Source organism: Delphinapterus leucas, chromosome 2 (genome assembly GCF_059928025.1).
Source record: "Delphinapterus leucas isolate spDelLeu-1000000601 "Yukka" chromosome 2, BTC_Dleu_Yukka2, whole genome shotgun sequence".
NCBI lineage: Eukaryota > Metazoa > Chordata > Mammalia > Artiodactyla > Monodontidae > Delphinapterus > Delphinapterus leucas.
The window spans coordinates 41,406,005-41,422,334 of record NC_143130.1 but is presented as its reverse complement, the minus strand read 5'-3'; the positions used below and the strand labels follow the sequence as shown (position 1 = coordinate 41,422,334).

General features: G+C 35.3%; 1 protein-coding gene across 6 annotated transcripts in view; it reads left to right on the top strand.

Moving 5' to 3' along the window:
* Nucleotides 1–16,330, top strand: part of FANCI (FA complementation group I) — a 79,375-nt gene that overhangs the window by 21,182 nt on the left and 41,863 nt on the right. For all 6 annotated transcript variants that reach the window (XR_016392008.1, XR_016392009.1, XM_022564061.3 and 3 more), the window contains 8 exons: nt 837–878; nt 1,208–1,331; nt 1,766–1,851; nt 3,435–3,561; nt 7,520–7,612; nt 8,260–8,396; nt 10,445–10,625; nt 12,030–12,117. Coding sequence is in view for 4 of the 6 variants with exons in the window: in XM_022564061.3 (XP_022419769.1) it covers nt 837–878; nt 1,208–1,331; nt 1,766–1,851; nt 3,435–3,561; nt 7,520–7,612; nt 8,260–8,396; nt 10,445–10,625; nt 12,030–12,117 (878 nt within the window). In the remaining 2 variants the exon portion in view is untranslated. The remainder of the gene's footprint in view (nt 1–836; nt 879–1,207; nt 1,332–1,765; nt 1,852–3,434; nt 3,562–7,519; nt 7,613–8,259; nt 8,397–10,444; nt 10,626–12,029; nt 12,118–16,330) is intronic.

Below are 16,330 nucleotides of genomic sequence, written 5' to 3'. Positions count from 1 at the left end.
GCTCGCAGGCTCTAGAGCACAGGCTCAGGAGTTGTGGCACACGGGCTTAGTTGCTCTGCAGCATGTGGGATCTTCCTGGACCAGGGCTCGAACCCATGTCCCCTGCATTGGCGGGCGGATTCCTAACCTCTGCGCCACCAGGGAAGTCCCTTACAGAAATAATTTTAGGAATGAATCAGCACACGTATATTTATCCATTTATTTGTTTTTAATTACACAAAAGAGTTTATTCATTACATTGTAATATACCTTTGATTTTTCATTTAACACATCTGTTCATGTCAGCATATACCACTTTACATCATTCTTTTTAATAGTTCCATAGTATTCTGTTATAATATTTGGCTAGTGTCCAATTGTTAGATTATTTGTTTTTTGCCGATAAATAATATTTGGTTTTTTGCTATTATAAAAAGTGTTGGAATTAACATCCTTATATGTCTAGGTGACCTTTTATAAGCATGTACATGGGATATATTTCTAATAGTAAGTTGGGTGGGTCTTTGGTTATGTGCATTTTTAAAGTTGATAAGTAGTATTGCCAACTTGTCTTCCCAGAAGGATTATATCAGTGTACATCCCCTAAAACGGTATGTTAAGTACTTGTTTCCCAAAATCTCACCAGCACTGAATATCATCAGAGTTTGATTTTGCCAGTCTGATAGGTTAAAAGCTGTTATTTCATTGTTTTAAATGTCATTTCTTTGATCTTGTTTCCCAGTGGTACCAAATCAAACTTGAAATGGCCCTAATTTTTTCCTCCTTACTAATTTTACAAAGTAATATGTAAATAAGTTTAAATGACATAAACTTCCTTTGTCAATTTCTTTAATCAGATGGGATCATCAATATGTAATCCAACTCACCTCCATGTTCAAGTAAGCATCATCATTCCCTTTTCTTTTTATATCCTGCTATGAGAACTTACCTACTAGAAACTGAAATGTAGCAAGGTCAAATACCACTGTTCCCTAAATAAGAGTATCGGTACATCTGTTTTCTGTTACAGAATTTACCCCCACTCTTTTTTACTTTGATTTCTTATTTTAAGTATAACTTTATGATTTTTTTTCCCAAGATAACTTTGCTTAGGTAAGGTTATTGGTCCCCTTTAAGGTTCTGCATTAGAGAAAAATCAAAAGAGGTAGTTATAGTATTCTAATATCTCCCAAATTAGGCTCTGATCTTTAGAATCTTTGATCCACAGGGATGTCCCTCTGACTGCAGAAGAGGTGGAAACTGTGGTGGAAAAAGTGTTGACGATGTTCTCCAAATTGAATCTTCAAGAAATACCACCCTTGGTCTATCAGCTTCTGGTTCTCTCCTCAAAGGTATAAATGAAAAATTTGCTTTTTTTTAACTCTGGTGAAATGACCAGTTAGTACCATTCAGCTTATTCATACTCTTGTTTTATATACTAGGGCATAGATGCTTTTATTTCATGTATGATGATTTGATCTAGTAAAAAGGTCATGGTCCTCAGCCAACGTAAACATACATTATCTCTTGTAGTACCACATTTTGTGTGTGTGTGGTAGTAAAAGGGATAAAGATTTCAGAAAGGGTGGACTATAGGCCCCTTAAAATCTGATATTAAGATGTATTTCAAACTCAATTTCAACATGAAAGTGTTCTATAAATTCTTAGTGTGACTCTAGGTTATAATTTATTTCAATTCATACTTGAAAATCCTTCAAGCTGAAAAGAACTTTAAGTTCAACTTGCCCTTTATGGAGAGACCTTATTTATTTTGTATTTTTTTCAGGGAAGCCGGAAGAAGGTTTTGGAAGGAATCATAGCTTTCTTCAACAGGCTAGATACGCAGCACAGTGAGGAACAGAGTGGTGATGAGTGAGTATCACAGTATAGAAATAAAATCATTTTTCCAAATTCATCTTATTGTTATCTAACTGTTCAGTCCATACCTTCACTTCACAGAATTTCCCTAGTCCCCTTAGCTGCTCAGTAATAAAATTAAAAGAATAATGCAGTCTCTTCAACGCTTTCATTTTAATCTTTCCAGGAAAACAGCAATAATTATTCTGTAAGTTGCAAGCTTAAAAGCTATTTAAGTGTTTACTTTGTGCCGGAAACTATTTGGCCCTAGGACTACAGTGATGAACCAGTCAGACAAGGTTCCTGCTCTCATGGAGATATTTCAACGAGAAGAGAAAAGAAAATAAATAAATAACAAAAATATTAGAGTGAAAAGTGTTATGCATATATTTCAAATGGATGATGTGACAGTGACAGCATAGCTACTTTAGGTTGAGTGGTTAGGGAAAACTTCTCTGAGAAGGTGTTATTTTAACTGAAGCCTAAATGATAAGAGCCACAATATATAGATCAGGAAAAAGCACATTCTCAGTTGGTGGAACAGTTAGTGCAAAGGCAGGACACAGCATGATGTGACTGAAAAAGAGGATGTTTTTTGAAACAGATACTTAACAGAGTGCTTGTTCTGTGCCAGGTGATGTTCTAAGCACTTTAAACCTTACAGCAACTCTCTTTTGCCTCTGTTTTATGCATATAGAAACCAAGGCACAGAGAAATTAAGGAATTTCCAAGGGTTATGTAGCGATAAATTGGTGGACCTGGGATTTGAATTCAAGCAGTTTGGCTGCAGAGTTCGTGCTTTTAATCCTGTTTCAGCCTACTGCTTCTAATCTGGAATAACTTTTAGTTATTTGGCTTGAGCAATTGATTAGAAGGTGGTCTTGTATACTGAGTTAGGAAAGACTGACAAAAAGCAAGTTTAGGGGGAAATAAGCTCAGTTTTGACCATGTAAGTTTGAGATGTATATTAGTATCCCATATGGAGGTGTTGAGCAGGCAGTCTGGGGTTTTAGAGGTCAGGACAGGAGATACAGATTGGAAAGGACTAAAGCCTTCAGACTGGATAGGGTCACCTAGGGAAATCGTGAAGAGAAGAGAAAGAAACCCAAGACTGAGCTCAGAGGCATTCACCATTTAAAGGGAGGATGAGCCAGCACAAATAATTAAGAGGCCAGTGACAATGCCTCAGAAGCTAAGAGAAGAAAATGTTTCAAGAAAGAAGGGGTCAACTGTGTCAAATCTGCTGAGGCTTTAATTAAGATGAAATTTGGTTATTGGTTTTGACAGTGTAGAGGTCATTTGATTATTCTTGCAAGGGCTACAAATAGCATTGGAAGGGAGGTTAGGGAGGGGACAGAAGCCTAATTGAATTGAATTGAACTGGGAAGAGGTAAAGAAGTGGAAATAATGACTATAGACAGTTCTTTCAAGAAGTTTTGTAAAAAGGATCAGAGAATGAGACAGTAGATTTTGTACTTTGTGCCTGCCTCCAGTGATCATATTAGTTCAGCTTGAGTTTTTCTGTTTGTTCATAAGAGCATATGCACTGTTGTCTCTTTCCCAAACTATAGCTCATACCGTTCTGTTGAATCTTTTAGGCTGTTGGATTTTGTTACTGTACCATCAGGTGAACTTCGTCACGTGGAAGGCACCATTATTCTACACATTGTGTTTGCCATCAAGTTGGACTGTGAACTAGGCAGAGAACTACTGAAACTCCTGAAGGTAGCCCCACACTCTTAAGGAGATCCAGGATCTCTTTATGAAACAGGGATGTTTGAACTCAGGCCTCTCTTATGCTGGTTAATGACAGGAAACAAATACATAGAAATATTGTAGAACTACCCTGGGTCTAGAGGATCTCTTTTTTTTTACTTTGAAAGTGGAAGATATGTGATATCACTACATTCTTAAGCAAGTTCTGTTTTAAAACCATACCTTAAGTGTTTTAGTGTTTAAAAAGAAAAAAAAGGGTGAAGACTGTTCAGCAGGAAACTCAAAATTTAACCTTAACTCCATTATTCTATGAGCTTCAGTCTTGACCTCTGTTTCCGTATTTGTGAATTGGGGAAATTGCCTATTTCTAGTAATATATTGTGGGGTTTTGTGAAGCTAAGTCATTCATCATTAAATATTTGTGAAGTAGTAAGATAAAAATTAGAAATGTTTTGAACTCTTTTTAAGTATTTTGCTACATTTACCTTATCTCACTTTCTCACAAGTATAGATTTTTTTCTGAACCATTTAAAAGAAGAAATCATGACCCTTCAATGCCTGAATACTATCACAGATGTCTTCTAAGAATAAGGATTGATACCTTTTCATTGAGTTTTTTGAAGCATCCAGCCCAGTTTTCTTGTGTCTCTCATTGTCAGATTTGTCTTTTTCCTCATGATTAGATTCAAGTTAAACATTTTTGGCAAGAATATGTCATATGTGGTGTTGTATACTTTCTCTTGTTGAGGTCAGCAAACTTTCTCTAAAGGGACAGACACTAACTATTTTAGGCTGTGCAGGTGATACGGTCTCTGTCAGTGCTACTCGGCCCTACTGTTGTAGCAAGAACGCAGCCAGAAACAACACATAAATGAATGACTGTGGCTGTGTGCCAATGAAACTACATGGGCACTGCAATTTGAATTTTATTTAATTTTCGTGTGTCACAGAATATTATTCTTCCTTTGATTTTTTTTTTTTTTCCCCTCAACAATTAAAAAAGTGAAAATCAGTCTTAGCTCATGGGCTGTACAAGAATAGGTGATGGGCTAGATTTGTCCCAGAGGCTGTAGTTTGCCAACCACTATTCTATTGCATTATGTCAGAAGGCTCATAGTATCAGGCAGTCTTAGCCAAATCATTTGATCAAGACAATGACCATCAGTTTTCTTCATTTGCAAAGGTATATGTTTCCTTTTGTAATTAGAAAGTAATCCATGGGATCATAATTCGAGGCATGCGGAAATTCTTTTCCTCAGCAACCTTTCACACAGTGGATTTTGTTTTCCCGTCTACTGATGATTCTTGGCCTAAATCACTAATTATACTCAGAGTTGCAAAATGGTAGAATTAAGATTAGAAAATTTTAATTCTGTCATTTCTTCTACATTATTAGCTGGTTTTCTTCTGTGAAAAGAGCCACCTCCCATTTTTTTGGATATTGTTATGCAGCCAATGAACCTTTTAAAATTCAATCTGCTCGTATGCAGTACCCAAAGTGACCCATATTTGGCTAATTGGATCCTTGAGGTAGGCTTATGTGTCCTTCTAACATGGCCCCATTAGTCTTTGAGCACTTCTGTGGCATAAGCTATCCAAGACACACTTGTACTTTCCGTACCCCATCCTGATTTCTCTAAGGAGCCTTGGGTCCCTTTTGTAGGAAAGGATATTTAAAGACCATGATGTGGGAACTAGCCTTTAAAGCTCCTTTGTCGTCTCTGTATCTGTTCACTCTTCTTTTTATTTAGGTTTACAGTAACTATATTATTGATCTTTTCAAAGAACCAGCTTTATCGACTGTTTTATATTTGTTTGTTGGTTTTCTGTTTTATTCATCTTTGATTTTATATTTATTCCTTTTTTTCTTTTTTTTAATTGATTAATTTATTTGTTTTTATTTTTGGCTGTGTTGGGTCTTCATTGCTGTGCACAGCCTTTCTCTAGTCGGCGAGCCAGGGCTACTCTTCATAGCAGTGCATGGGCTTCCCATTGTTGTGGCTTCTCTTGCTGCGGAGCACAGGCTCTAGGCGTGCGAGCTTCAGTATTTGTGGCACGCAGACTCAGTAGTTGTGATGCACGGGCTTAGTTGCTCTGCAGCATGTGGAATCTTCCTGGGCCAGGGATCAAACCTGTGTCCCCTGCATTGGCAGGAGGATTGTTAACCACTGCTCCACCAGGGAAGCTGTATTCCTTTTTTTCTTTTGTTTCTTGTCATTTCTTTCAGGGCTTAAAGATCTATTTTTTAAGCTTTATTGAGGTACAATTTACATAACATAAAATACACCCATTTGGGGCTTCCCTGGTGGCACAGTGGTTAAGAATCTGCCTGCCAATGCAAGGGACATGGGTTCAAGCCCTGGCCCAGGAAGATCCCACATGCCGTGGAGCAACTAAGCCCGTGCGCCACAACTACTGAGCCTGAGCTCTAGAGCCTGCAAGCCACAACTGCTGAGCCCACGTGCCACAACTACTGAAGCCTGCGCGCTTAGAGCCCGTGCTGCACAACAAGAGAAGCCAGGACGATGAGAAGCCCACGCACCGCAACAAAGAGTAGCCCCCGCTCACTGCAACTAGAGAAAGCCCACGCACAGCAACGAAGACCCAACACAGCCAAAAAAAAAAGAAAAAAAAAATACACCCATTTTAAGTGTGTAATTCATTGATTTTTCATAAGTTTACCTAATTGTGCAACCATCATCATAATTCAGTTTTAGAACATTTTCATCACCTTGTAAGATTCTTCATGCCTGTTTCTATAGATTTACCTTTCCTGATTTCATATAAATAGAATCATACAATATGTAATCTTTTGTGTATGGCTTCTTTCATTTAGCATAATTTTCGAGGTTTATCCATGTTGTAGCACTTACAAGTATTTCATCCCTTTTTATTGTTAAATAGTATTCCATTGTATAGACATATCCATTGTTTAGCTGTTCACCAGTTGATGGACATTTGAGTTTTTACTTTTTGGCTATTATGAATAATGCTGTTGTGAACATTCACATGCATGTCTTTGTGTGGACATATGTTTTCATTTCTCTTGGGTAGATACCTACAAGTGGAATTTCTGGGTTATGTAATACATTTATCTCTCTCTCTCTCTCTCTCTTATATATATATATATATATATATATATATATATATATATATATAAAGTGTTTTTCTTTTTTTCTTGGCCATGCCGTGTGGCATGTGGGATCATAGTTCCCTGACCAGGGATCGAACCTGCGCCCCCTGCAGTGGAAGCACGGAGTCTTAATCACTGGACCACTGGGGAAGTCCCATATGTTTATAATTTAAAGAAACTACCAAATTGTTCTCCAAAGTGGCTACATCATTTTACATATCCGTCAGCACTGTATGAGGGCTCCTGTTTATCCACATCCTGGCCAACATTTGTTACTGTCTTTTTTTTTTTTTTTTTTAATATACCTATTCTAATAGCTGTGAAACAGTATCTCATAGAGGTTTTACTTTGCAATTCCTTAGTGACTGATGATAACCAAACATCTTTTCATGTGCTTATTTAGTTGTTCTGATATCTTTGATGAAATGTCTTTTCAGATCTTTTGCCCATTTTTTGATTGTGACTTAAAGAGTTTTAAGAATGCTTTGTATATCATGGGTACAAGTCCTTTATCATGTATGTAATTAGCAAATATTTTTTTCAGTCTGTGGCTTGTTTCATTTTCTTAATGGTGTCTTTTGAAGCACAAAAGTTTTGATTTTTAATGAGATCCAATTTATCAGTTTTTTTCTTATATAAATTATGTTTTTGTTATTGTATCTAAGAAATCTTTAATCCAAAGTCTTGAAGATTTCCTACTGTGTTTCCTTTTAAAAGTTTTATAGTTTTAGCTCTTATATTTAGGTTTCTGATCCATCTAAGGACTTGTTTTTATAGGATATGTTATACTTTTCAGATGTAAGTTATGACTCCTTTTTGATTTATCTGTTCTAGGCAGGACAGCAAGGAGATTTCGGTAGTGATATATGTCCTTTCAGCATTGCCCTCTTCCTCTCTGTAACAAGAATACAAAGATTTGAGGAACAGGTATTTATGAATGACTTTTTGGTTCCTTCTGTAGTTGATAAAGTGTACAATAGTCTGTTTTTTTAAAATTATCTTTTCCTAAACAATTCCACTCCCACCCTACCAGCGGCATATTCCCCTATAAGAATGTAGGCCCACACTGTTCTCTGTGGGCTGCTTGAAGACTTCTTCAGATACTTGGTTTATACCTCCACTTCCTATTGTGTGGTAAGCCAGGTGGTGAGATGGGAATAAGAGTGGAAACATCACACAGTCCAAGTAGCAAGAATGGGAGGTTTAGCTGGGTATTCATTGCAGTTGTATTATGTTGTAGCTTTCTAAGAAACTGTCCCTGATCAACTTGAAGTTAATGAGAATCTGTTATTTGAAAGAATGAAAATACAAAATCCTTTACCCTTTTTTCTCATATGTGTTTCTCTGGTTGTGGGTAATATTGATTTTTAGCCCTTTTCCTCTCAAGGAAGACCTGTCTTCAGCTCTTTTAAGTTCCCACTGAAAGTCATAATTTTTGTATCATACTCATCAGTGAAACAGTTGTCATAGGGATATGAGTGTATGGCAGCAAGTAGGAACAGTTACAGGGTTAAGATTCTATAGTATGGGCTATCATTTTTTGCTTCATTTTCCTATTTCTTTCATTATATTAGGTATTTGACCTTTTAAAGTCTTTGGTTATAAAAAGCTTTAAGGATCTTCAGCTTCTCCAAGGCTCAAAATTTCTTCAGAATCTAGTTCCTCATAGATGTTGTGTTTCAACCATGATCTTGGAAGTGGTAAAGAATAGGTAAGTTCATGAACCATAAGGTTCATAGGGTATTTAGTGTTAAGATCAGAAGATCCTTGAATCCCAAGGGCTGAGCTCTTGGCCACCTTGATAGCAAGGATACAAAACTGAAGTAGGTACCTTTGCTCCTTTCATGCTATTTCCTTTAATGCTATTACTACTCTATTGGCCTGAGTCTTCATTGGCTTTTTAGGTGAGTAGAAAACCGAGTTTTATTTACTTTAACTGTTGGAGTTTGGGACTGATGGATGGAATTGAATTAGCAGTTTTAGACAATTAAATTAGCAGTTTTAGGCAAATCCATTTTAAATCAAATTGAAAAAACTGGTAACCATCCTGGTTGTTACTTTCATGTTTAATGTTGTATTTCAGAATATACGTTAGCTGTTATAACGGTCTTTACTGTGTCATGCTTTGTCTGTGGTTTGTCTCCATGGTTTGCTATATTTAGCTCTATTGACATACTTTGTGTTTACCTGCAGATACTTAGAGGTGCAGAACATTAATGTACTAGGAAAAAAAATCACCTGTGAACCAATACAACTTCCAGGTTATACTTACCTCCCCTGTTTACCAATCATGTATGAGCTCTTTCATGTTACAGATAAACATTTTGTAGCAAACCGACTACAACTGTCTCCTCCCTCCAAGATGGTAACTTTAGCCCACAGCACACATTTCTCCACTTCATTCTTGTTAAGATTATTAACAGACTATACTTATTTAGACTTCATAATTTTACTGGTTTCTTTGTTTACATCTATCTTTTGAACCTCATACTTTTCACTTGGAAATATGCCATAAGTATATATTTTTTGCAGTAATCCTTTCTGATATGGTTTGTGGATAGTAAACTTTTCATATCTGAAAATGTCTTTGTTTTGCTCTTCCACTTGAACAGTAATAGTTGGACGAGGTTTAAAATTCTGAGTTTATAATCAGTTTCACGTTGTCTTTTTGCATCTAGAATTGCTGATGAAAAGTCTGATGGTTATCTGATTCTTGTATTATTTTAGATAATCTGTTATTTTTCTTCATGGGAACTTTTAAGACTTTATTTTTATCCTTGATCTTCTGAAATTTAACACAATTTGTGTTTATGTAAGTTCCTTTTAAATTCATTTCTGTTTGATAATTGGTGTGCCCTCTCACTGTAAGGAGTCATGTCTTTCCTAAACTCTGTAATGATTTTCTTCTATTTTCTTTGAGTACCGTCTCCCCTTTTTCTCTCTTATTAACTGTTGGAATTTCTTGATCTGTGTGCTGTATCTCTTAATTTTTCTTTCACGTTTTTTATATTTTTGTCTTTTTGTGTCAAGTTCAACAAAAATTCCTTAGTTCGCTCTTCTCAATAATTATTTCTTCAGCTCTGCCCATTTTATTCTTAGGTCCATTTATTGATTTTTTTCACTCTATCCGTCATGTTTTCTATTTCCAATATTTCTAATTGGTTCTATTTTCATAACAGTTCATTTTTTGTTTCATTCTATAATATTCTTTCTTATTTCTCTGAGGATATTCATTAGACTTTTAAAATCTTCTCTTTGTTCCATTAACCTTTTCCCTTAGCGATTAGTTGTCTTCATTGAGTTTGGTGCTTCTCTTTCGTGGTGATACTGTTTTCTTGTATTTGGTGGTTATTGCTTATCTCCTTATTATCGTTTTTGATATTCCCCATTAGTTTGTCTGAGAGTGCTGTATCTTTTAACACATTCTGCCTCTGTGACTTGAGGATAGTGGTAGGGTGTACCAAGGGCTAATCTTCTAGGTGTGGCATTGACTTAATCCTCCAGCATGTTGTCATCCTCTCAGAGTACTGCCCTGCCTCATATGTTTTTTAATGTTCTGTAGTTTTTGGATTTTCTCGGTGTTCTGTCGGTAGAGATTGCTTGCCTACCATTCCCATTACTGTTCATTAAGAAATCCAGAATTGATGTGGAGTGTTGGTTATCCAGGTCAAGTTTGGGAAATATGTAACGTGGCAGAGAATATAGAGGTAAGGTATTTTACTAAGTTTTTCTTCTTAACTAAACTTTGTTTTCTTGCAGTGTTCACAGTTGGGATCATGTTACTCAGGGCCTGGTAGAACTTGGCTTCATTCTAATGGATTCCTATGGGCCAAAGAAGATTCTTGATGGAAAAACTATTGAAGCCAGCTCAGGTCTTTCTAGAATGCCAAACCAGCATGCATGTAAGCTGGGAGCTAATATCCTGTTGGAAACTTTCAAGGTGAGACTCTAGTTTAGCAACCATTCCCTAATAAATAGGGCATTAACTTGGGAGTCTGGGGGACAGGGCAATTTGAGTATGTAGCAGTTTCCCAGAACAGAGATTGGGATAGTAATGGAAACATTATAGACCCAGTTTGATGGAATACTTACTTTCTCACTCTTTATTTATATGAGATTTTCATTTATTCTAATTTCTGTTCTTCCTGACCATGTTTTAGAAGTTTGAATATAAGTTAACTTCCTCATGATTTCCTCTTCTTCCTCTAGCAGTAAATCATTTCTGGGTTTTTAAAATTCCCTTATACAAAAAATAATCTTTTAGGTTGCTGTAGAACATCAAGCTTGAAGAATCATGCTTATTGGTTCATTGTTTTTTGAAGAACCAAATTGGGGAATTTACACTCTTTTAATTCATTACCATATTATGGCTATCATCTCAATCTTAATTTCTGAAATAGCTTTCAAAAATGCATTTCAAGTTCAAAAAAGATCATATCTGAGACTAAACAAATTTGCTTTGCTAGTGGTTTCTCCTAAGACATCTTCTTTACATTCAGTTGTTCACTGTATCTACACAACAAAAGTATCTGCTAAAAATGTTATTTGGAGGCCAATTTAAATGTAAATCTGATGTTCTGATCCAGAACTATGAAGTGAATGCCATATAATAGTCCTTGAGAGTTGTGTATTAGATACATATGACTCTCCTTAACCATAATCTGATTAAAAACATTCTTAGAATAAGAAAATGGTTTTTGTTTTTAAATTAATCTTTTTTAAAACTAAGAAGGTTCCACTTGATTTCACACAGATGTTGGCTTTGCCAAGGTATCTATAGAACATAGAATTTACTAATAATCAAATTATTAGTCCAGGGTCTGAAAGTAATTAGTCTGTATCCCAAAGTTATCGAGTTCAGGTATGAAATTTAACTAAAATTCAAGTAAAAATTCAAAACAGGTTGTTTTTTAGGCAGTTGCTCTGCTTGTAGAAACTGAGGAAGGGCTTGGTGAAGATTTTGTAGGTTTTCAGAAATTTTCGTGGGCTTTTAAATTTTAAAATAAAAGTTGTGCATACTGTCAGGAATATGGACGTTGGCATGTAATAGATACCTAGGTAGAATTATTCCTGTTTGATGCTGGACCTTATGTGTAGCAGTACTTTCATATGATTTCTCTTTTAGGCTAATAAAAGTTTGCCCTGCTAATGAATTGTCTGAGCACAGAATGAGGGTAGAATTGAGTGATTCTTTCCAGATGATTCACATTATATTTGTCTTTGAAATAAACAGTCCAGTTTTACCCATATTCAAACTATTCTTTAATCTGCCTAACATGCATTGATATAATTGTAAGCTGAAGGTCACCAAGGAATATTTTATTGGTTCTTCTGTTCTTTTTAGATCCATGAGATGATCAGACAAGAAATTCTGGAGCAGGTCCTCAACAGGGTTGTTACCAGAGGATCCTCCCCCATCACTCATTTCATAGGTATTGAACTTTGGAAGGGTGGATAAAGTTGTCAGGAACATTTTTATTTAAATGTCATAATGCTTTTGGTCCTGGAAAAAAAATGTAATGATACAGTAGATTGACATCTTTAATGACATCTTTGATTATGATGCCAGTAAAACATAAATGCATTTATATTGTCAAGAAGGAAAAGAGCATATAACTAATGAGTGAAACTTCTGTCTTGCATCAACTTTCTCTCTTTTTTGTTTGAATACTTCTCAGGTGAGTGCTGTCCTTCTGCTGTCACTCACTGACCTCCCGTTCTCTTAACCCTTGACATTCGTTTTTTGTTTTTTTTGTGGTTTTTTTTGGCGGTACGCGGGCCTCTCACTGCTGTGGTCTCTCCCGTTGCGGAGCACAGGCTCCGGATGTGCAGGCTCAGCGGCCATGGCTCATGGGCCCAGCCGCTCCACGGCACGTGGGACCTTCCCGGACCGGGCACGAACCCGTGTCCCCTGCATTGGCAGGCGGACTCTCAACCACTGTGCCACCAGGGAAGCCCTAACCCTTGACATTCTGACTTCAGTACTGGTCTCTTTGGTGACCTCTGAATGTTTTGCTCTTTTAATACGTATATCCTAATGTCTAAATCCACTGGTCTTTTCTTAATCACCGACTTTCTTAATTTCTTTGTCATTCTACACTGTTTACAACTCCCCTGAAGTTGATAACTGTAATAATTTGCATCTTATCCTGCCTATGATCAGTTTCTTTTTCTTCTTTAGTGATTCCTTTTCTTTCTTCTATCCTTAAATGTCAGGGTTCTCCAAAGCTCTGTACTTGACAGTTCATTCTACTTTTTTTCTTTCTTTACAGCTTTACTGAAGTATAATTGAGGTACAACAATGTTCACATATTTAAAGTATAACAGTTTGATAACTTTTGACATACGTATACACCAGCGAAACAGAAAGTATCACCATAGTCCAAATGAACATATCTATCACCCACAGATGTTTCCTGGTGCCTCTTTGTAATTTGTTCCTGCATCCCTCTCGACCTTCCCATCTCTCATCTCTAGTCTGGTCTGCTTTCTGTCACTATAAATTTAAAAAATTTTATGTAAATGGAATCCTACAGTGTGTACTCCTTTTTTTTTTTCCTTTCTTTTTGGTCTGGCTTTCACTCAGCATAATTCTTTTGAGATTTTTCTGTAGTTGTCACACGTATCAATAATTGATTTCCTTTTTATTGTTAGTATTCCCTAATACGGATATAACCACAATTTATCCATTCACCTGTGTGCAGGTTTTTAGGTTGTTTCTAGTTTGGGGCTATCGCGAATAAAGCTGCTATGAACATTAATGTATAAGTCTTTCTGAGGATGTATGCTTTCATTTTTGTATGGAAACATGTTATAGTGGAATGGGTACACCATATGGTAGGTGTAGGCTTTACTGCCAGACTATTTTCCACAGTCGTACCATTTTACATTCCTATAAGCAGTGTTTCTAGTTGCTCCACATTGTGACCAACTCTTGGTATGATCAGTCTTTTTAATTTTACTCATTCTAATTGTGTTTTTGTTTGCATTTCCTCAATGCCTAATGATATATTGAACATTTGCCATGCTTATTTGTCATTTCTATATTTTCTTTGGTTAAATGTCTGTTCAGGTCTTTTGTCCATTTAAAAAAATTGAGTTGTTTCCTTTTTTATTACTGAGTTGTAAGAGTTATTTATATATTCTAAATACAAGTCCTTTGTCAGATATATGTTTTGCAGATATTTTCTCCTGGTCTGTGGTTTGACTTTTAATATTTGTAACAGTGTCATTTGAAGAACCAACATTTTTAATTTATCAGTTACCAGTTCATCAGTTTTGTATAGTTCCTGCTTTTTATGTCATGTATTAAAAAAAATCTTTGCCAAACCCAAGGTCACTAAGATTTTCTCCTATATTTTCTACTAGAAGCCTTACAGTTTCAGCTCTTATACTTAGATCTGTGATCCATTTTTGTTAAATTTTGTATAGGATGTGACATAACAGGGTTCATCTTTTTGCTTAAGGCTATCCAGTTGTTCCAACACAATTTTTTGAAAAGATTATCTTTTCTTCATTGAGGTACCATGACATCTTTATTGAAATCAACTAACCATACATGTGTGAGTCTATTTTAGGAATCTGTTCTATTCCAGTGAGCTATGTGTGTGTTATGTCTTGATTGCTATAGCGTCATGATGTGTCTTAAAAGCAATAGTGTAAGTCTTTTAACTTTTGTCTATTCTAGGTCCTTTGCATTTCCAAATAAATATTCTAATCAGTTTGTCAATTTTTATAAAAGGTCTCAAGTTTTGATGGAGATTGCCTCAAATGTATGGATTAATTGGGGAGAGAACTGGCATCTTAGCACTATTGAGTCTTCTAACCCACGAACACAATGTATCTCTCCGTTTATTTACTTCAATTTCTTTCATCAATGTTTTGTAGTTTTCAGTGCGTGGATCTTGCATATCTTTTGTCAGTTGATCCCTATTTCATTTTTTTGACACTATTGTAAATACTATTTTTAAAATTTTCCATTTCTGATTGTTGATTGCTGTTGTGTAGAAATAGTTGCTTTTTTAATATTGACCTTATATCCTGCAACCATGATAAACCCACTTATTAGTTCTAGTCGCTTTTTGGCAATTCCTTAGGATTTTCTACATAGAAATCACGTCATCTCCAAATCTAGACGTTCTTGATATCAGTGATATGTCTTTTTTCTTTTTTTCTTTACCAGTCTGGCTTAGAAGCTTGCCAGTTTTACTAATCTTTGAAAGAATGAGATTTTAGTTTGAATTTTCTCTCTTTTTTTTTTTTTTTTTTCAATTTCACCAAATTCTGCTTTTTATTATTTCCTTCCTTTTGCTTGCTTTGGGTTCATTTTGCTCTTTTAAGTGATTGAAAAACATCAAAAGAAGAATATATCATGATACATGAAAATTTTAGACTTTAGAGTTCATAAAGTATAGTAGTATTGGAATACAGACATGCTCAGTCATTTATGTGTTGTCTATCTTGCTTTTATACTTTACCAGCGGAGTTGAGTTGGTGTATATATATATATATATACACACACACATACATACATATACCAACTCGTGATATATATATCTATCTCACTTGACCCATTAAGCCTAAAATAGTTATTGTCTGGCCCTTTACAGAAAAAGTGTGCCAACTTCTGGTCTGTTATATTTACCTAGATATTGATATTGCTATTTTTTTCCTTCCTGATGATTGAAGTTTCCTTTTGTTTGTGTGAAGGGTTTTAACTACAAAATCCATTCTTTTAATAGAAGTAGGGCTAGTCATGTTATCTGAATCTTCTGGGTGAACTTTGGTAGTTTGTGTCTTTCAAGGAATTTGACCATTTCATCTTAAGTTATCAAATTTATTGTCATGAAGTTGTTCCGAGTATTCCATTTAATGTCTGTAGGATCTATATTGATTTGCCCTTTCTGACTCCTAAAAGCCATAATTTGCATCTTTTCTCTTTTTCCTGATTAGTCTAGCAAGAGGTTTATCAATTTTATTGATTTTTCTCCAAGAACCAGCTTTTGGTTTCATTGAGTTTCTCTGTTGTTTTTCTGTTTTCAGTTTTATTGATATGTGCTCTTTTTTGTTTTGTTTTTACTGCTACTTTGGGTCAGTCTGTGCTTCTTTTGATTAAAAGTGTATGTCATTAATTTGAGACCTTTCTCTTTTTTTTCAATACAAGCTTTAAACTATAAATTTCCTTCTAAACGTTGCTTTAGCTGCATCCCATAAATTTTGTTTTTTATTTTCATTCCGTTCCAAATACTTTTAATTTCTTTTGTGATTTGTTCTTTAACTAGTGGGTTATTCAGAAGTGTGTTGTTTAGTTTTCAAGTATTTGTAGATTTTCCAGGTTTTCTGTTATTGATTTCTAATTTGTGGTTATAAAACATACTTTGTATGATGCGAATTTTAAAAAATTTATTGAGACTTGTTTTATTCTCAGAATATGGTTCATTTTGATAAATGTTCTCCATGCTATTGAAAATAATATGTATTCTATTATTAGGTAGTTTTCTATAAATCACTGAATTCAGATTATTCAAGTCTCCTGTGTCCTTACTGATTTTCTGTCTACTTATTCTGTTAACTATTAAGAGAGGGGTGTTGAAATCTCTGACTTTGTATTTATAGAAATGACTGTGCCTTTCAGTTCTATCAGTT